The following is an 18,180-nucleotide window of genomic DNA, read 5'->3' as shown; positions in this document are numbered from 1 at the left end:
CTAGGAAGTATGCATCGAGGACAAAACAAAGTTCAAGTTTTGGGCGTAAACCAGTCAGGAGGATCAACAAGGTTACTGCAGCATGGCACATCGACATTACAGTCCAATGGAAGTCTCTCTGGTGATTTCATAACCCAAACCATATTAAGGTTCCCCCCAGATACCAACAAGGATCCAAATGAAGACATTATCGAAAGTAGAGAGACTTGATTTGCATCGTCGTCTTGATTTGATAGCCAAGAGGAATTTTTGTAGCTTTCTATACGGAATTTTGGAGCACTGAGATGGAATCTTCAAACTTCACCTTTCATAGGTAGTGACGCACGTGAAGCGTGTCTACTTGAAAGCTCTTGATATCTAATCCTCCCATGTGCCTTTGTGTTGGCCGGTTAAAGCGCTACTTCTACCACCTTCCTTCTTGAGAAAAGGAGGAACGCTTGACCTCTTTCTCGTGGGGGAGCAAGAGTAACGTTCCATGGCTTTTAACCTCTCCTCCTCTCTTCTCCAAGTCGCCCATATCTCATCCAAACCGCGGCTGCAACGCAAAGCCTTGGCTGCTGCCTCTTCTCGTCGTCCGTTTGGTCGTAAAGCTGAGTCACCCGCACATCTCCGATCTACTCCGAGCCTCCCCTTGCGGCCTACAGGGCGTTCCTTCCGATGCTCGTCCTCCAGCAACGACCGTGGTGACGAGGACCAGGCGGTGACGGAAGTCCAGCGGCCGTTGGAGGAGAACCGGAGGGCTGAGCTCGCCGCCCGCATCGCCTCCGGCGAGTTCACCGTCCAGCAGCCTGGGTCCGTTGCACTTCTCCTTTTCTCTTTCGTCAAATTGTTCTTTTCTGAACTAGTGATGGATTTGAACCTGTCTTCTCAAGAAAAGGTGGGTTCTTGCGCTGAGGAATGGGCTTTCGACTCTGGGGCTGCCGCACGAGTTCTTGGAGCGGCTGTTCTCGAGATGGGCCTGCAGCGGCAGCGGTGAGCTCCTTGAGATCCCTCAGGCGAGAGGATCGGTTGATGCCGTTGCAGGGCAGGCCTTCTTCATCCCTCTCTACGAGCTCTTCCTCACTTATGGAGGCATATTTCGCCTCAACTTCGGCCCTAAGGTAAAATCATGGGCATATCTATTATCATTCTGTTTCTTTGCCTTCTTACTGAAAAATTCGAAAAAAAGAAAAAAGGTTGTAGTTCTGCATCCTTTTTTCAATAAGGAGTGCTAACGTTTCGACTTTTATCAGTCCTTTCTGATTATTTCGGACCCGGACATTGCTAAGCACATACTGAAGAACAACTCCAAGGCTTATTCCAAGGTATCTCCATGTTTTTATCATTGTACCTGTTCGGTTGTCTAACATTTATAATTATACCTAGAGTAATGGTTAATGCAGGGTATACTAGCAGAAATTCTGGAGTTTGTGATGGGGAAGGGTTTGATTCCAGCTGATGGTGAGGTTTGGCGTGTTAGGAGACGTGCAATTGTTCCGGCATTGCATCAGAAGGTGATTCCTAAACGATTGTAATTAAGTAATCTGAATCTGTACTTTCTAAACATTTGTTTGATTTCTGATACATACTAATTTTGGTCTATTTAACAGTATGTGTCTGCGATGATAAACCTTTTTGGGAAAGCTTCATTTGGACTGTGTGAGAAGTTGGATGCTGCAGCCTCGGATGGAGAGGATGTGGAGATGGAGTCGCTCTTTTCACGGTTGACACTTGACATAATTGGAAAGGCAGTTTTTAATTATGAGTTTGATTCATTAACCCATGATAATGGAATTGTCGAGGTGATCATTTGTTTGTTTCTTTTACCATTAGAATCAGTTAAAATTTGTTTCTTTTCCATAATATGTTTCTCTGTTAATGGGATCATCAGGCAGTATATGTCGCCCTGCGGGAAGCAGAGATGCGTAGTACTTCTCCCATTCCTACTTGGGAAATTCCAATATGGAAAAACATCTCCCCAAGGCAGAGGAAGGTTTCAGAAGCCCTTAAGTTGATTAATACGACACTGGATGATCTTATTGCTATCTGCAAGGTAATTCATGATAACTGCTTTATATTTATTGCAACTGGTTAGTCTTTTTTTTGTTCATTGGGTTTCATTTCTTGATGAACTGAAATGTCAGCAATTCTCTCTCCCTTTATTTAGAGTCTAGAGAGTTGTTAAGATATTCATAGGCATGAACTCTTTTTCCTGGTTGTCATTATTCAGTACACTTCATGATTTTATTCAGAAAGATCTCTGTATATAACTTAATGACTATGCTATATATCTGCTGCCCCTTGTGTTGCTTCTTACCAACATCTTGGCATGCTATGATCCTTTGCTCCTTTAGTGCAGCTACCAAGGTTTACTTTGACTTCAATGTTCTATAACTTCAATAAATTATTTGATCTATTTGTAACATTATAGTAAGATCATTGCATTATTCTCATTACAATTTATATGTTCATAATTGCAGAGAATGGTAGAGCAAGAAGAATTGCAATTCCATGAAGAATACATGAATGAGCAAGATCCTAGCATTCTTCACTTCCTACTTGCTTCTGGAGATGATGTATGCCTTGAATTCCATGCTTTATTTAATACGCAGGTCTCTCAGTCAATCTTACTCGCTTAATTGTTTTATTTTTTGTCTAGGTCTCTAGCAAACAACTTCGAGATGATTTGATGACAATGCTTATAGCTGGTCATGAAACATCTGCTGCAGTGTTAACATGGACATTTTATCTTCTTTCTAAGGTGTCTATTCTATGATTACAATACTTCTGAGTACTGTTCTTATGCCAAGTATTGTAGTAAGTATTGGAGATTTTAATAGGAAACTTGGATGGAATGTCTGCCAAATGACATACTAACATCATCATACACAAACATGAACAAAAAACATTCGTCGTTGCCAAAAACCTAATTTTCTTTTATGTAATTCTTCATAAAGGTACAATGAATTTTATGTGGAGATTGCAAGTTATATAGTTCTATTGCAAGTTAACTGATGTATTTTCTTTATATAGGCACCAGAAGTAGTTGCTAAGCTCCAGGATGAGGTAAAATTATGTAATTCTGGATAAAGGTGTTATTCTTTTTGCTCAGTGACAACCATATGGCACTTCATTTGATGATGGGTATTAGGTTGATTCTGTTTTAGGTGACCGATCTCCAACAATTGAGGACATGAAGAAACTGAAGTATACTTCTAGAGTAATTAATGAAGTAAGATCTTCATTCGGTATATACCTACCAATGGGACATTGCTTTTGTTGTATGCTTTATGTGAAATAGCAATGTTTATGCATCCAAATTTAATCCTTTTTGCAGTCATTGAGACTTTACCCACAGCCACCTGTTTTAATCCGTCGTTCTCTCGAAGATGATGTGCTCGGAAAGTATCCAATAAGCAGGTGATGAGATGCTATTGTACTCTTAAATAATTCATGCATATTTTACTGAACTAGATATGATTATCTATCTTTAGAATTTTTTCATTGTGTATGGTAGCTCTTCTTTGCACAAACGAGAAGCGAAAACCATTGGATGATAGTAGTCTTATACTTCAGAATGTTCCCTATTACTGACTGTGAATGGAATTGACGGTATTCCTGAATTAGGCATGTGCTTAAATCTTCTAATCTGATTAGAAGTGCCTGCTGCCCGTGGTGGTTCTATATGTGCTTACCAATGTCAGTGGTTTGTAAATTTCCCATTACTGGATCAACCAAACATAAACAACAGACTTTAACACTTGATGCTTTCTGTAACTCTATGGGGGAGGAAATAGAATATGATAGTCTTTAATGAAGACAGGTATCGTTCAACCCAATATTTTGTCCATTAAATTATATGAAGGAAAGAGAACATGGGATGACACTAATCAGATGACATGGGCATGGAGCTGTCATTGGAAATGGAAATAACTTAAATGAGGCTTCTACATGGATTGCCAGCAATCACATTTAAGAAATGTTATAGGTACATTTGGAAATGTGGTTTATAGATCAAGGGTAAAAAAGGAAAAAAGTATATATTAGTGAAGATAGAGAAAATCCATAAAATGTAAAAGCCCCATAAGGGACATGAGATTGCTATAAGGAAATCCACCTTAGATTGTATAAACTCAACCTGCTAGATGCACAAGTTAAACCTCAACCTTGAATGTCTCAAAAATATAGCTTTGTGAACTATTAGTATGTAGTGTCCATCATTTTTCTTCTTTTTGTGCCCATAATTTCACCGTAGATGTGTTTCACCTGCAGATGAGCAAGCATATACATGAAGGATAGCATAATAAAAAGTCATGCATGCATGCATTTTATTTGTCCTTTGAGCATCCAAACACATAGACCTACTTTGACAGCAAGATCATAGTGTAGTTTATCAATTTGATACTATTAGCTCTGAGCTCATTCATTATGATACAGTGATGTGTTTCTTATTTCCACTGTGTCAAGTGTCAGTTTTAAGATATCTGGAAGTTAATAACTATACTTTCCATCATTATTGAAGTCTTCTTTGAATGACAGGGGTGAAGACATTTTCATTTCTGTATGGAACCTCCATAGAAGTCCTAAGCATTGGGTTGATGCTGAGAGTTTCAATCCTGAAAGGTGGCCATTGGATGGACCGAATCCAAATGAAAGCAATCAGAATTTCAGGTTCCATGCTGACTCTGAATTAGCATCTACTATTAGTCTTAGATTCTGCAGCTGTGGTTCTCTTGTTGGAGAAATTTAAGTATCCAAATAACTACATATGTATAGCTTGCTTACCAATCTTGCAGTCTTTTGCTTGCCTCCAAATTTTAATAATAAAGTCTCAGACTGCAAAAATTATCTATAGGAATCTCTTTAGTACATATCGCTTTTCATATGGTCTCTTATTTATGCTGCAGTGTTCAATTTAAACTGTTGTATATTATTGTTTAGTTGATGTTTTTTGGGAGATATTGCTTACTTGGATTAAGCCAAACTATGATGTACTCTCTTGTGCCCAGTCGCATGTATATGCTGCCTAGTAAACATTATTCTTCTTCACAAAGCTAAACTTTACAGTCTACATATTCTTAATTGTTGGATGTTAACTGTTATCTTTCTGCCTGTTATTTCTCCAGTTGTAAGTCTTTGTTGCACCAAATGATTCTACTTTGTTGCTTTATATGGGATTCTTTAAAACTAATGACCAGAAAGCTTTAGTGAATCATTTCCAACAATTGGAAACCTTTCTCATGTGTACCTCCAGTAAGTTGAATACTACATGTGATGGAACAGTGACATATTTTCAATCAATAATTGTTCAACTAGCATTCTTTTTTTTATATCCAATTACAGTTACATCTATTCTCAATATTGACCTTCATGATAATTGTGAAGGGAGTAGCAGGAGAGTTTAATTGCAATATATTTAACCTGCACTACAACTGGTTAGTTTCTTCCTTCAGCAAAATATCCCTGAGAAAATCATTTGAATTTTATGGTTGTTAAGATTTGATCAGAAAAGTGAGTGTTTTACTTTCAAAAAGCAGTTTCTGTCGAACATGAACTCCTGTTAAATCACATGAATGAGAGATCATTTTAGTTCAGGAGTCAAAATCTGATCTGAGAAAACCAGGGACTGAAGGATGATCCAAATGAATGGTTGATCAAGTGATTTGTGTTAATGGAAATTCATTTTTTGTAATTTGGGTCCATTGAAGCTATGATGGATTCAATTTAAAGAAGCAATTATAGCTCCTGTTAAAATCGTAGGATGATAGGATCATTTTATTTTGGAAGCCAGATTCTAAACTCAGAAATCTGGACTAAGTGTTGGTCTAAATGGATAGTCAGTTAAGTGATTTGTGTAAATGGAAATTAATCTTTTAAATTTTGGGCTCATTGAAGCTTTATTGTATTCCATTTAAGGAAGTGATCATACGTGCTACATCCCATCTTTGATGTCATGGTTTTATATTGCTTGTATATGTATTGAGGAAATTACATCAATTTCAATATTGATGAATGATCCCTGAAGAGAACATTATAATGAATCATATTTGGAATCAAGAACTACATGTTGCTGACATTATTTTTATGTTTCACATGTTGTCTTGTGAACTATCAATTGTTAATGAACCATGTGTATGGAAGTTTTTCAGTATTTCGTTTTCAACTGCTATATAAATAATATATCGTATCCACTTCTTTCAGTTATTTACCATTTGGTGGTGGACCACGAAAATGCATTGGAGACATGTTTGCCACCTTTGAGGTAACACAATGACAATAACAAAGTCGTAAGTCCTAACTATTTGGGGTTAGCTATATGGATCATTTGTCGTGATTGAAATTTGTAAAAAACCATATGTTTAGTTGAGTTCAGAGTAGTTAAATCGTTATATATAATTTCTATTAAAGGCATTTTAGGCCTTTCTCTATCTTTTCTCATACCACTAATATTAATTATTTTACTTTTTCTGATTATCGTATCATGAGGTCTCCTCAGCATATACTCATACTATCTTAAATAATTTTTTCTCATCTTATCCTCTATTGAAGCAATACTTAATTATTTATGAAAAGAAATATTTTTTTTCTTATTTTTCCTAGTAACTACATATATCCGTCTCAACATTCTTATCTCGACAATATAAATTTTTTATATATGTTTTTCTTAACTGCCTAATATATAGATCCATAAAGTATTGTTGGTCTCATGATCGTCTTATAAATTTTTTTTTTAATCTCAAAAATATATGATGATCACACAAGACTTTTGATGCCCCTCGTTATTTTAATCATCTTATTTTTACTTTATGAATAATATATTTATCGATCTTTTCATCTTGTTGAATAATTAATCTAAGATATCTAAGACCTTTACTTAAAGGGATTTCTTGTCCATCCATTATAATTATATTCTCGTCTATTTTTAGAATTACTAAATTTGTATTTAAGATATTCAGTTTTAGTTCTATTTAATCTAAAACCTTTAGTTTCATTTGAGATCATCGTTCTTTTATTACATATTTCTAGATTAAATGATCTCTAGAAACAATTATATATATGTTATTTTTTAATATAGTTTTCTGTTTACTTTATTGTTGATCAATCATATGGAAATGAATACATACACGCAGACCATGTCAAACTCCACATCATTTCTCTGATCATCAGATTCCGAACTATTCTCATTGCTTATAACGCAGACTTGAAGCTAGAGATCCTTTTCTTTCTTTCCTCATTCATGTTACGGGCCTTGGCGTCCGACCATCATGCTGTGATGTATATTATTTCATATTAGTAATTTTTAGTGTGATTCTCACCTGTTTCTGGCTCTTGGCACTTGAGATTTCTGACTTTTGTATTTCATTGCATGCTGAAGATGTTCAACATGATCTGATCGAGTTATTGGTATGAGGATTAGAGCTGACCAGTGCAACAGATGAACCCCAAAAATAATTAGCCTGCAGATGAAACAATGGAATATCATATTATTGATAGAATAATCCTTTCATGTTTCATATTTGGAACATTTCTCTGCTTCGAGGGAAGATATTTAAACAGTTCTCGGCCTTGAAATGCTATTGTTGATCTTGTAAACGTATTTTCTGCAGACAGTGGTTGCGACCGCAATGCTAATTAGGCGATTCAACTTCCAAATGGCCTTAGGAGCTCCCCCGGTATGCATTCCTGATATTATGGACATCGTAGCTTACAACTGCTCTAACGTTGATCATCTGATGGCTGCGTGTCTTATCCTTTTGTGCAGGTAGAGATGACTACAGGTGCAACGATCCACACAACCAAGGGCTTGAAGATGACAGTTACACGTAGGACAAGGCCTCCCATAATCCCCACCTTGGAGACCAAAGTAGTAACAGTAGATGGTGATCTGCAACTGAGCTCGACCCTGTCCAATGCTGCAGCAATTAGCAGTGGTGCACCTAAAGAGGATCAGCAAGGTGAAATCTCTACAGCAGCCCACCAGTCTCAACAAGTTACTGGCTAGGCCATATCCCAAGCCCTGATGGCACTTGAATGGCTCAATTGTAGCCCTCTTGTCAGATTAATCTTTCCAAAATTTGTAGTTTATGTTGTGTAAATGCGTTATAATTGGAAATGCTCTTAGCTGGCCTTGTCAGCCTTCAGTCTCATATTGAAATCGTTTTTCTTGTTTTTCCATCCTTATTCAGAAGGATGACTAGCGTGAAAATGGATAAATATGTTTTCTATATTACCAAAGTAATTTCTCTTTTCTTGATTTTACATGATAAAGTTTTCTTTTCTCTAACAGTATGAGTTTATAATCTGTATATCGACATCAAACAGTTTGAATTTAATTCTGTGTGATCAATATGTATTTGACCAGATTTCAGTTACAAGTTGGTATGGTGTATTGAAAATGAACAAATGTATTTTTTTACTTCCGTGGTACATTTCTCTTTTCATAATTCTACATGCTAAACTTTTCTTTGCAGTAATCTTTGTAACTCATATAATTTTGAGGATGTCAGTTAACTTTTGTTAACGAATGAAATATATATATATATATATATACATGATCTCTTGCTCGCTATCGTCACCTGCTCGTTAGACATAAGGGTGTCGCGAGCATGAGCATAGGTATCCACGCAAGAAGGGGATGGTCCAAGGGATTAGCCTGTGCACAAAAACATAGGGCAAAACTAGTGGAGGGTAACTAATGGGCAAAAGGCGATGATCGATGGAGGTAGGATGATCATTTTGAAAAAAAAATACTATATAAAAAATTTTTGGGTGCTCTTTGAAAAATTTTTAAACTTGATTTTTTTTTTAAAGAATTCGTTGTATATAAATTGATCCTCGAATTATAACATATTGGACCCTAAATTTTCGGATCTTCTGTTTGGAAAGTCAGATCCTTGGCGGATTGAATCCGATAATGCATGGAAACTAACTTCTTCTTACAAGCTTCTTCGGGCTAGCATCGTAGATCGATCCGTCCTGATCACATCCCCACGTAGCGCCTCTTGTGGGTACCATTGTAAAGGTGCGGATCGAATCGGATGCACTAATCTTAAAGCGGGATGAAACCGGCACACCATGGAGGACCCGAATTCATGCTGCGGTTGTGAGGCTGGGGTTTCTCCGTGCATAAAAAATCCCACGCTTATCTCACGGCCCATATCTTCTCTCTCCACCATCTCCGCCGATTCCGATCGTATTCCTCCTCCTCCTCCTCCCTCTGTCCCCCTCGAAAGTTGACGAGAAATGGCCGCTGCTTCTACGGCTCTCCGCCCACTTTTCCTTCCCCATCTCCCGACCACCGCCACCGTCGCCGTCCGCCTCCACCCCCCGCCTCTCCTCCTCCCGCTTAGAAGCCTCCGGAGCTCTCTCCCCCCTTCGCGTTCTCGCCTCTCCCCCGTCGTCTTCGCCCAATCCAACCTGTTCAAGGGTTCGTCTCTTACTCTACTCTCTCCCTCTTCCACCCTGTTCCAAATCTGTGCAACGACCTTTGTATTTGTGTTTCTGATTCGTGTATTGTTGTCCGTTTATCCGGGAGTAGGATTCGGGGTAGGCAAGTTGTTCTTGTCGTGATAAAACACGAGCCTTTTTGTGTCGATTACTAATTTGATGTAGGAACTCGACCTGTGAGATTTTTTGTGCATCTAATGTTTGCTTATCTTCTATTACATCGATCAATTCCTTTTTTTATAAGTTGGTAAATATCTGGATAACTCAATATCGACCAATGTCGGCATACTTCTGGTGGCGTACCATTGTAAGATGATGTATCAAAATAGTCCCAGTGTGACATGGTGTTGTGCTTGCGAGAAACTTCTTTGGTGAATTAAATTCAACTAGTTAGGTATATTTACATGCATGTCCTGTATATTGTTCCTCATTTGTGTGATCACTAATAGAGATCACATTCATTTAGTGCTTAATAAAGCATGTAGCATTTTAGGTCTCAACTGAATGTACCAGCAAAATCATGGACGAAGATGTTCGTTCTCAAGGTATTTGATGGTACTAAATGATTTTGCCAATCATGAAATGGTGCTCAAGACATGGCATTGTTTAAGCTGGTATTTGTTGATATTACCCTCTAACTTTTGCTTGTGATATGATGTAGCCATTCAGACAGCTTGGAAAATTGGAAAAGATGTGACAGAGGCTGGAGCTAATCTGGTGCCGGTAGGTTTGCTACAGTGATGATTCTTCATTAAGTTATACCATTTAATTATGTGTCTCTCTTGGGTAGAATGCATCATTCAAACATAACATTGGCAATTTTAATATCAGGATTCAATTCCTCGACCAATAGCAAGGATTGGCATCATTACTGTTGCTGTCACTATTGCCCTCTTTATTCTGAAGTCCTTCGTATCTACTGTATTCTTCGTATTGGTACGTTCTCTTGCCACTAATTTCCAAGGAAGTTCACAAATGTCAGTCCTGCGATGAATTAGTTTTAGAAGAAAAAGATTTATGTTATTGACTTTAGTGGAAAAAATCAAGGTAACAATTTTCATAACTTACTATATGTTCTTAATATCTTAAAGATCAATACTTCTACACTAAAGTTCCAAAAATGTTTAAATTAACTAGCTTTCATCTTGAATGATATCCACTGTTTCCGATGATATGGATGAATTTTTTTAAGAGAATCATATAAGCACTCAATTTTCACTTTATACTAACACTCGCTACATGGAAGTTACATAGGTCGTGTTATTAGCATCGAGGAAAGCACACTTTCCTCTGGATTTTCTTTGAGATTATGTGGTTTTTATGTTTCACAAAGGAGGCACTAAACACTCATTTCTGTCTCATGAAGGGCTTGGAAGAAAAGAGTTTGTTGTCACTTTGTATTTTTGACATTCTTTAACTACGGCTGACAGTCATTTGATTTGTCAACAGGCCGTGATGGGACTCGTATATTTCGTCTTTGTTTCCTTGAACACGGACGAACTCTCTACGCGTAGCAAGATCACCACATCCAATGAGGAGGAAACATTAGAAGAAGCAAGAAGGATAATGGAGAAGTACAAGTAGTAGATTTCTGAGATGGAATAATTTTTCTCTCTTTTTTTCCTTATAGATTTTGATTCAATACTAGGTTCTATAAATGTAATTAATCCAGGGAATTAAGGATGCACATCTTTCAAGCACCATGAAGAAAAAACTCGAAGAAATTTCACCTTTAGCTGAAGATAGAACATGCTTATTTCTTGCAACATTCTGTTGTGCTTATCTTGCAAATTACTGATAATTTGCTGTATGTGTTCTCATCAATTATCCACTTTGAAACAATCTGTGCAAAATTTGGTTTCTGTGAATTAGTTTTGAAAAAGCAGTTCATATATGGTGGAACAAATTAAATCTTTTTTTGTGATGGTTTTGAAGAAGCAGTTCATTAAATCTTTTTTTGAGGACACTAAGCTCATTTGATAGCGGAACAAATTGCCACTGGATCGATGGAGATGTTTTATTTTCTATACCACAGAGATAACCTCGGGAAAAGAACATGACTCCTTGGCTTGATGGAAACATGAATCTCTTGGTTCTTGTTGCCTAGTAGGGTAAGAGATGCCTGAGATTAACACCCAAGGAGGCCACAACTAATCATAGTTAGCATTAACTAGTTTGAGTTTAAAAAATAAAATAAATATCACAAAGCATCTCCAATATTCTTATAATCATAATAGTATGTATTAATGTTAATTAGAGTTTGAATTTAACTGTCAAATACTAGTAAATTAAGAGAGAGATTGACCATAATGACATATGTACAAATTCTTTATTATGAAATGACATACATATACTAAATCTATTTAGAAAGACAAATATGAAATTAATATATATATATATATCCAATAATTTCTTTAAGAATATGCTATTGTGATATATTATGATGACAGTAACATTAAGATGCACAACAATTCTAAAATTACGGCTATTTTAGGGAGGGTGATAACAAGTCTTTTTTGGCCACTCTCTCCTTTGCAGATTCAGAAAAAGTATTAGTGGACAGTCTATTTGGTGACTTTTGATTATTCAGGCTGTAATGAAATAATCTTACCATTATACCAAGAACTAACCTTCTTCATGTATGTATTATAATAATAATAATAATAATAATAATAATAATAATAATAATAATAATAATAATAATAATAATAAAGTAGATCAAGTTCCTAAGAATATAAATTCATCAACATGATTGCCTCTTAGATTAAGCCAATGGCCATGATCATCTGATTGGCTATCTAAAAGAAGAACCATCTGAAAGTAGAGAACTTGGTAATTCATCTCAAACATTGTTTACCTTCTCCGCAGTCTCTTTTGCAATCCAATCCATCCATCTTTAAGTCTGGAAGAATGTCTCATCAAAATCATGTCAAATCTTAGAAAAGAAGAAGAAAAAAAACATAGAAAGGTTTCTTGGACACAGACATCACAATCAGGTCATTGTTGGGGACACTAGGAGAATACAAAAGGCTTAAAATGTTTACTATTTGTTATGGTTTTATGTAGTGTTTAAGTTCATGGAAGTTGGCCATGGGACAAACATAAAAGGAATAATATTCTTGGTTGCTTAACCACATACACTAAACCACTCCGGTGTTTGATTCAGACCCAGCAGAAGAAGATGGAACTCCATCAAACTATAGGTTCTCGTTTTGTCTCCCATGGATTCTTGTCTCTGTGTGTTCACCTAAAAGCTCGGCTGACGAATGTGCCTCCCATGGAATCTGCTTATGTGCGTGCATCTCTCTCTCACTGTAGTAAACATATTATCAAGGACAGGAAACACCTCCGCTCGTTCATCATTCTGCCAGAAAAGAGCAAAGGATATGAGCTGCTTCCTAACATCACATAATTCTGTGTGTTGTGTTATGATCCGATTCTAGTTTAAACATCTTGGCAGCCACCTCTGAATCGATTCAGTCAGCACTGGTTCTCATTGCTTCCAGCTCCACAACAAAAGCTGTAGAAAGGGATGCTGCAAACTGTGGCGAAGACACACGGAACAAGGACTCCGCTGAGACCTTTTGTGAAACCCAAGAACAAGACCACCGGGTCAAAATAATCATCATCAACATCATATTTTTTTGGCAAAGTAGTCTTCAAAATTAATTAAATTATACACAAGTATAAATATTTTTCCTTTAACACATCAATCATAGATAGCATTTAGTGGTCGATCGTGACTACAATAATGTTAAGGACATCGATTTCGCGCTTCACATCCGAATTATTCCTCGTCGATGGCTTTCCAAGTCGTCAAAATTCTGATCGAAGTGAAAAGTGTTGCAACAATGAGATGGGTAATAATTTCTTTCGGGTCGTCCCCTTATTATCCGATAGATAGTACGTGTCGGGCTCATCATTATCCGTACCCGTTAATTTGGGATCCACATGACCATTGTGGGGTGTGGTAAAGGTTGTTACGAAACGAACTCAGCAAATTTTTGATGATCATGATCGTTTTGTTTACGATGTGGACGGTCAAGATTAGATAGATATGATGCGAGGACCTTGGTGTGCGAGCTCACGTGCTACTTCGTTCGACTCGCCACGAAAATGTGGTTCGTAATCGAAAGCGGACGTAAACCCCGCCCGCGTCTTACCCGAGTCGAGATGTTGGGCCACCTGGATAGCAGCATCTCACGTGTTGCCCTCGGGCCCCACCTCCTTGGCTTGTCATCCCGGTAGGAGCTGCACTACAAAGGCACGATCATTCTGCACGCGCACGAGACCACCACTGCTCGGAAAAGGAGACGACACGTCATCACGTACGCCTCCTCAGCCGTGGAGTGATTTGATAGTTTAATATTCAACCGTGTCATCATTAATTAGTCCCGCAAATCTGACTCTCCATGAGTAATTAGTCCTAATTCTTAATTAAATGTGCGCTTAAGAAAAACCATTGACTCGCTTAAATTTATGATTAGAAAGACAGAGCATCTTTGCATGATTACTATGGTATTTAGCAATAGGTCCAACTTGCTAGATTTAAATTGGCAATGATAGATAGGAAAGAGGGAGGATTATTAATTAGGGCACGCAACTTTGATTAAGAAAAACATGATCGTAGATGATCGATGTGACCTCCCTCGAAGAGTGAGTGCACCGTGATTTAATTTGTCCCACCATTGTCACCGTATCAGCTTCTCAAATTGTTGAAGGATCGTCGAGTTTGATGTGATTACGTCGGGCGGTTATCGGGTTAGAAACATCAAGCATTCGCTCGCTCGGATCCTACGCCTACATGAAGGAACATAAGGGGTTTTATGCGTGCTATAATAACTAATCTCTTCTCTTCTCACGTGTAAGAATGTGATTTATATCATAAAATAAAAAAGGACATAAATTTGAAATAACTTACATAACGGATCCCATTTTATCGGGTTAAGAATCCGATAGGTATACTAGTGATCTTCTTTAACCATCTTATGTTATAAGAGAGAGAGAGAGAGAGAGAGAGAGAGAGAGAGAGCATCTTTCCCATCCTTTTCTCCCTACCCTCCCACTGGGGAGACAGCATCTTTCCCTGCCAAGTCCTTTGTCCCCTCATTATAAAGAATGTGGGGGTGAGAGCAACCCCAATTACCCACTTAATCTCCCGTTAATTAAGCCTCTCTCTCTCTTATTTGCTCCTTTATCCAACAGATATGGCAGCTTGTGCTCAGTAGATGCGCTGTCGGATCCACGGCAGGGAACACGGGAGGCTTTCTGGCAATGTTAATGACTACGAGAATATGACGTCACTTCCTCTCTGTAATCTCAAAAAATGTTGTTCGCTGTTCGAGGTGAGACAGGCGAGGGAAAGTCTGGGCTGTAAAGAGAGAACAAGAACAACAAGTCGTCGGGGGCCACCACCATCGCAGGGCACGTAATTTTCCGAGAACCCGAGACCTGCACGAGGCCAATGACTCACGGAGCCTCACGACCGTTGACGACTCGTAACGGTGATTGGTGGGTGTGTGTGGGTATGCGGCGTGGTGTCACTTGCAGCTCTTCAGACTCGCTGCTTTAAAGGGTCCCGTCGCCGCGCTGTGTTTCCCATCTCGAGCTATAACACCTGAGTGGAGAAGTACTACCACCCGAGAGGGGAGAAGGAAGAATGCAGATGGTTCGTGGCTACGATGGAGGCTTGGCGTCGCCTGGGTCGGTGTCGAAGGCGGAAGCGGCGGCGGCGGAGGAGGAGGAGGAGGGTTTAGTGGCGGATGATGTCGGCGGTGGAGCGCCAGGGAAGGCCGGGGAAAGGGAGGAGGAAGTGTTGAGTGGCGATGGCGAGGAGGAGGGAGAAGAGGAGCTGGATTTGGGGCTGACCCTGGGGGCGGCGAAGAGGGGGAAGTCGGAGCCGTCGGCGGCGCGGTGGGGCTCGTGTTGCCGCATCCTGACGGCAAAGGACTTCCCGTCCCTGTCGTCCCTTGGTTCCCCCAGGTCCCCCTCCGCCTCCTCCGTCTCGTCTTCCTCCGGCACTAACCTCGGCGGAGGGATCGGGACTGGCGTCGCTGGGACGAGGCGGGCGGCGGAGTCCGTCTCGCACGACGTCGGTGGCTCCTCTCACCCGCCCAGGTGAGCCCGAGGTCCTTTCTTCACGTTCCCTTGCTTTCTCTTCACTTTAGGCTTCTGTTTCCACACATTTCCTCTGTCTTATCTTTTCCTTTCCCCCTTCGTTTTGTTACTTCTCGTTGCCGAATGACTGAAAAGTCATAAAAATTCCATCTTTACTCTCCTCATATTGTTGCCTTTCTCTTTGCTAATATCATCACCGTTATTTCCTTGAATGCTACTTTAATTAGTCTCTACTATCATCTTTTCAATGGTATGTTCTAAAGCAAAAAGATCTCAGTGACTGAAAGTATTCAGTGCTTGTTGTAACGGATTTGGTACACAAAAGCCTCTTGAAAAGGAGTGAGAAGGGAAAAAGAAACCTTTTTTTTTAATCTCTCAAACTTATGCTGTTGATTTCTATTGAAAGATTTGTGTAATGTTAATCCTTAGATTGATTCCTGAATAAATTTGGGTTGGGAGCAGTCAGGTGGTGGTGGGATGGCCGCCTATCAGGCAATTCAGGATGAACAACTTGTTCAACCATTCCAAAGACAGCACCCTTGAGGCTGATACTGCTGTTGCCATCAAGAGGAGCAACATCGCTGGTGGCGCCGATGGTGGTAGCAAGGCAGACAATGGCAACAAGGATCATGAGAGCAGAGGAAAAGTGAGGAGTTCCTTCTTCGTTAAGGTGAAAATGGATGGGGATCCTATTGGTAGGAAGGTGGATCTCAGTGCCCATGACTCTTATGAGGCACTTGCTGTCGCGCTTGAGCTCATGTTTCACTTGCCCACCATTTCCTCTGCCATCGAGGCCTCTGTCCGTAAGTTCATCACTTATCTTTCTGCCTAAGAATCGAAATGTTTTATGTCATAGTACAAAGGAATTGTATCAAATCCACAATTGTCTCTACTTTACACTAATTATGTTGGGATTTGATGGAGTTATAATTTCATTGGTGTGGATGATGGCAGATGGGGCAAAGATTTCAAAGTTATTGGATGGCTCTCTGGAGTTTGCTCTTACTTACGAAGACAAAGATGGAGATTGGATGCTGGTTGGAGATGTGCCATGGGGGTAGGTCTTCTTTGCATCTCATACCGATGCTGACTCTTGCCTAGTTATATACAAGCCCTATAAGTGCAGCTAGAAATCATCCCTGGATGACTATCTTGGCTGCACGACATACTTCTTTGTTGATGGTGATATCGTTGGTGTCTTTATCGCCATTAGTATAAATATGTGGATCGGGATTGTTTGCACTATGATTTAAGCACCTTTTTCTGAAGCTGCTGACTAGCTTAGCTATAATTTTAGTGGAAATACATTAGCAGATCATTGCATACTTTTGTTGTTGAAATACTGTATTTGAGATTTTTTGTGCAATGCATACTTTTGTTGTTGTTGCAATGTTACAGCTACTACTCTGAGCTAAGGTTTTAAATCTTGGTCGAATACCAGTCTGTATTATTATACATAGCTAGAATTGGTAGGGTACGAGCGTACCAGGCGGTAAACCAACCAACATGTACCACAATAGTAACAGAAAAAAAAGAAAAAAGAACAATAATAATACCAATCGAACTGGACCATATGGTTTGATTCCAGGATTTTTGTCTGCACTAATTTTTCATCCTTACTTGTATCAATATCTTATTTCTCTCTGCATTTATCTGATTCGGTATACCAACAACCTGACTTGCAGAATGTTCTTGGAAGCAGTCAAGAGACTTAGAATCATGAGGACTTTGGATGCAAATGGGCTTGGTAGGTCGATTCATTTTGGAAAGGTTAGTTCCAACTTCCAAGCCTAGTGCTATACTGATTGAAGTCGATCCTAACAATCACAATGTTCAAAATTGCACTTTTCATGGCCCCCATTTTTTTTTCTTATCTCATCTGTGCATGCTATATTGCAAATTAGATCTTCAATCTCTTTATGTTTTAGAAAATTGCAATATGCCTAATCTAATTGAAATAGAAGTTTGCAAATGAGAGCTTCTTTGCTTAGTTTTTCTCAAGTAAACAACTTTTAATGTTCACCTAATGTGACTGGATTGCTGCAGCATTTCAACAAGGTCAGTGGCTTGATAGAGAGCGATCCTCCTGCCTAAGATATTGGACCATTATGATCTACCATAAGAAGAGGAGGAAGGAAGCTGTAGAAAATTGAACAAGACAAGAACAGAAGAATCAAGATCGAGTTTTCTGTGACGTGTAGATCGTTTGCATCATTTTGCCCATTAAAAATCATATATTGGAGAATTGCCTTTTTTTTTGGTTGGGTGGTTGATTAGGTGACGGGTGTATGCATGGCATTTCAATATTGTATATATTTCCCTTTGTTTCGATTAGGTTTATCAAACTCGCTACTCATTTTCTATTGGATGGATGGGTCTCTCTCTCTCTCTCTCTCTCTCTCTCTCTGACTTCAAACAAGCTTATGAGGACAAAGCCTGATATGCATCTCAAACCCAAAGGATGATTGATACATGCACACCCTGCGGCATAATACACAACAATGATTACCAATGAGTTAGCTTTAAAAATGCATTCATTGGTATATCTTGACGAATTACATAAAAACTATAGGAGTCATTAAAGTCATGTAAAGAGGCTCGGAGAGAACCTGGAAACCATAATAAGTGGTGTAATGC

At 38.9% G+C, this 18,180-nt stretch overlaps 3 protein-coding genes across 3 annotated transcripts; all 3 read left to right on the top strand.

The window, feature by feature from the left end:
- The first annotated feature begins 368 nt into the window (after positions 1 to 368).
- LOC103973686 (protein LUTEIN DEFICIENT 5, chloroplastic) lies at positions 369 to 8,238 on the top strand. The gene is made up of 15 exons (XM_009388322.3): positions 369 to 792; positions 878 to 1,100; positions 1,233 to 1,304; positions 1,383 to 1,493; positions 1,590 to 1,781; positions 1,871 to 2,032; positions 2,460 to 2,555; positions 2,639 to 2,740; positions 3,013 to 3,045; positions 3,131 to 3,211; positions 3,317 to 3,399; positions 4,519 to 4,650; positions 6,181 to 6,241; positions 7,587 to 7,652; positions 7,742 to 8,238. The coding sequence occupies exons 1-15, from the start codon at positions 476 to 478 to the stop codon at positions 7,979 to 7,981; spliced, it is 1,971 nt and encodes a 656-aa protein (XP_009386597.2). The 5' UTR covers positions 369 to 475; the 3' UTR covers positions 7,982 to 8,238.
- Positions 8,239 to 9,141: 903 nt separating this feature from the next.
- Positions 9,142 to 11,268, top strand: LOC135623395 (uncharacterized). The gene is made up of 4 exons (XM_065126318.1): positions 9,142 to 9,406; positions 10,088 to 10,149; positions 10,258 to 10,362; positions 10,876 to 11,268. Exons 1-4 carry the CDS (start codon positions 9,223 to 9,225, stop codon positions 11,008 to 11,010), a joined length of 486 nt encoding a protein of 161 aa, XP_064982390.1. The 5' UTR covers positions 9,142 to 9,222; the 3' UTR covers positions 11,011 to 11,268.
- Positions 11,269 to 15,047: 3,779 nt separating this feature from the next.
- Positions 15,048 to 17,911, top strand: LOC103973690 (auxin-responsive protein IAA10). The gene is made up of 5 exons (XM_009388328.3): positions 15,048 to 15,543; positions 16,006 to 16,346; positions 16,498 to 16,600; positions 17,229 to 17,313; positions 17,590 to 17,911. Exons 1-5 carry the CDS (start codon positions 15,086 to 15,088, stop codon positions 17,635 to 17,637), a joined length of 1,035 nt encoding a protein of 344 aa, XP_009386603.2. The 5' UTR covers positions 15,048 to 15,085; the 3' UTR covers positions 17,638 to 17,911.
- Positions 17,912 to 18,180: the final 269 nt, after the last annotated feature.

Source organism: Musa acuminata, chromosome BXJ2-9 (genome assembly GCF_036884655.1).
Source record: "Musa acuminata AAA Group cultivar baxijiao chromosome BXJ2-9, Cavendish_Baxijiao_AAA, whole genome shotgun sequence".
Classification (NCBI taxonomy): Eukaryota; Viridiplantae; Streptophyta; class Magnoliopsida; order Zingiberales; family Musaceae; genus Musa; species Musa acuminata.
This window is presented reverse-complemented; position numbering and strand designations above follow the sequence as displayed.

Coding starts and splice junctions, on each gene's coding strand:
- LOC103973686 (XM_009388322.3), top strand. CDS start 476: ATGGCTTTTAACCTCTCCTCCTCTCTTCTCCAAGTCGCCCATATCTCA. Junction 793..877: donor TTCACCGTCCAGCAGCCTGG/GTCCGTTGCACT, acceptor TCTCAAGAAAAG/GTGGGTTCTTGCGCTGAGGA. Junction 1,101..1,232: donor GCCTCAACTTCGGCCCTAAG/GTAAAATCATGG, acceptor GACTTTTATCAG/TCCTTTCTGATTATTTCGGA.
- LOC135623395 (XM_065126318.1), top strand. CDS start 9,223: ATGGCCGCTGCTTCTACGGCTCTCCGCCCACTTTTCCTTCCCCATCTC. Junction 9,407..10,087: donor CCAATCCAACCTGTTCAAGG/GTTCGTCTCTTA, acceptor GATATGATGTAG/CCATTCAGACAGCTTGGAAA. Junction 10,363..10,875: donor CTACTGTATTCTTCGTATTG/GTACGTTCTCTT, acceptor ATTTGTCAACAG/GCCGTGATGGGACTCGTATA.
- LOC103973690 (XM_009388328.3), top strand. CDS start 15,086: ATGCAGATGGTTCGTGGCTACGATGGAGGCTTGGCGTCGCCTGGGTCG. Junction 15,544..16,005: donor GGCTCCTCTCACCCGCCCAG/GTGAGCCCGAGG, acceptor GGTTGGGAGCAG/TCAGGTGGTGGTGGGATGGC. Junction 17,314..17,589: donor GGTCGATTCATTTTGGAAAG/GTTAGTTCCAAC, acceptor GGATTGCTGCAG/CATTTCAACAAGGTCAGTGG.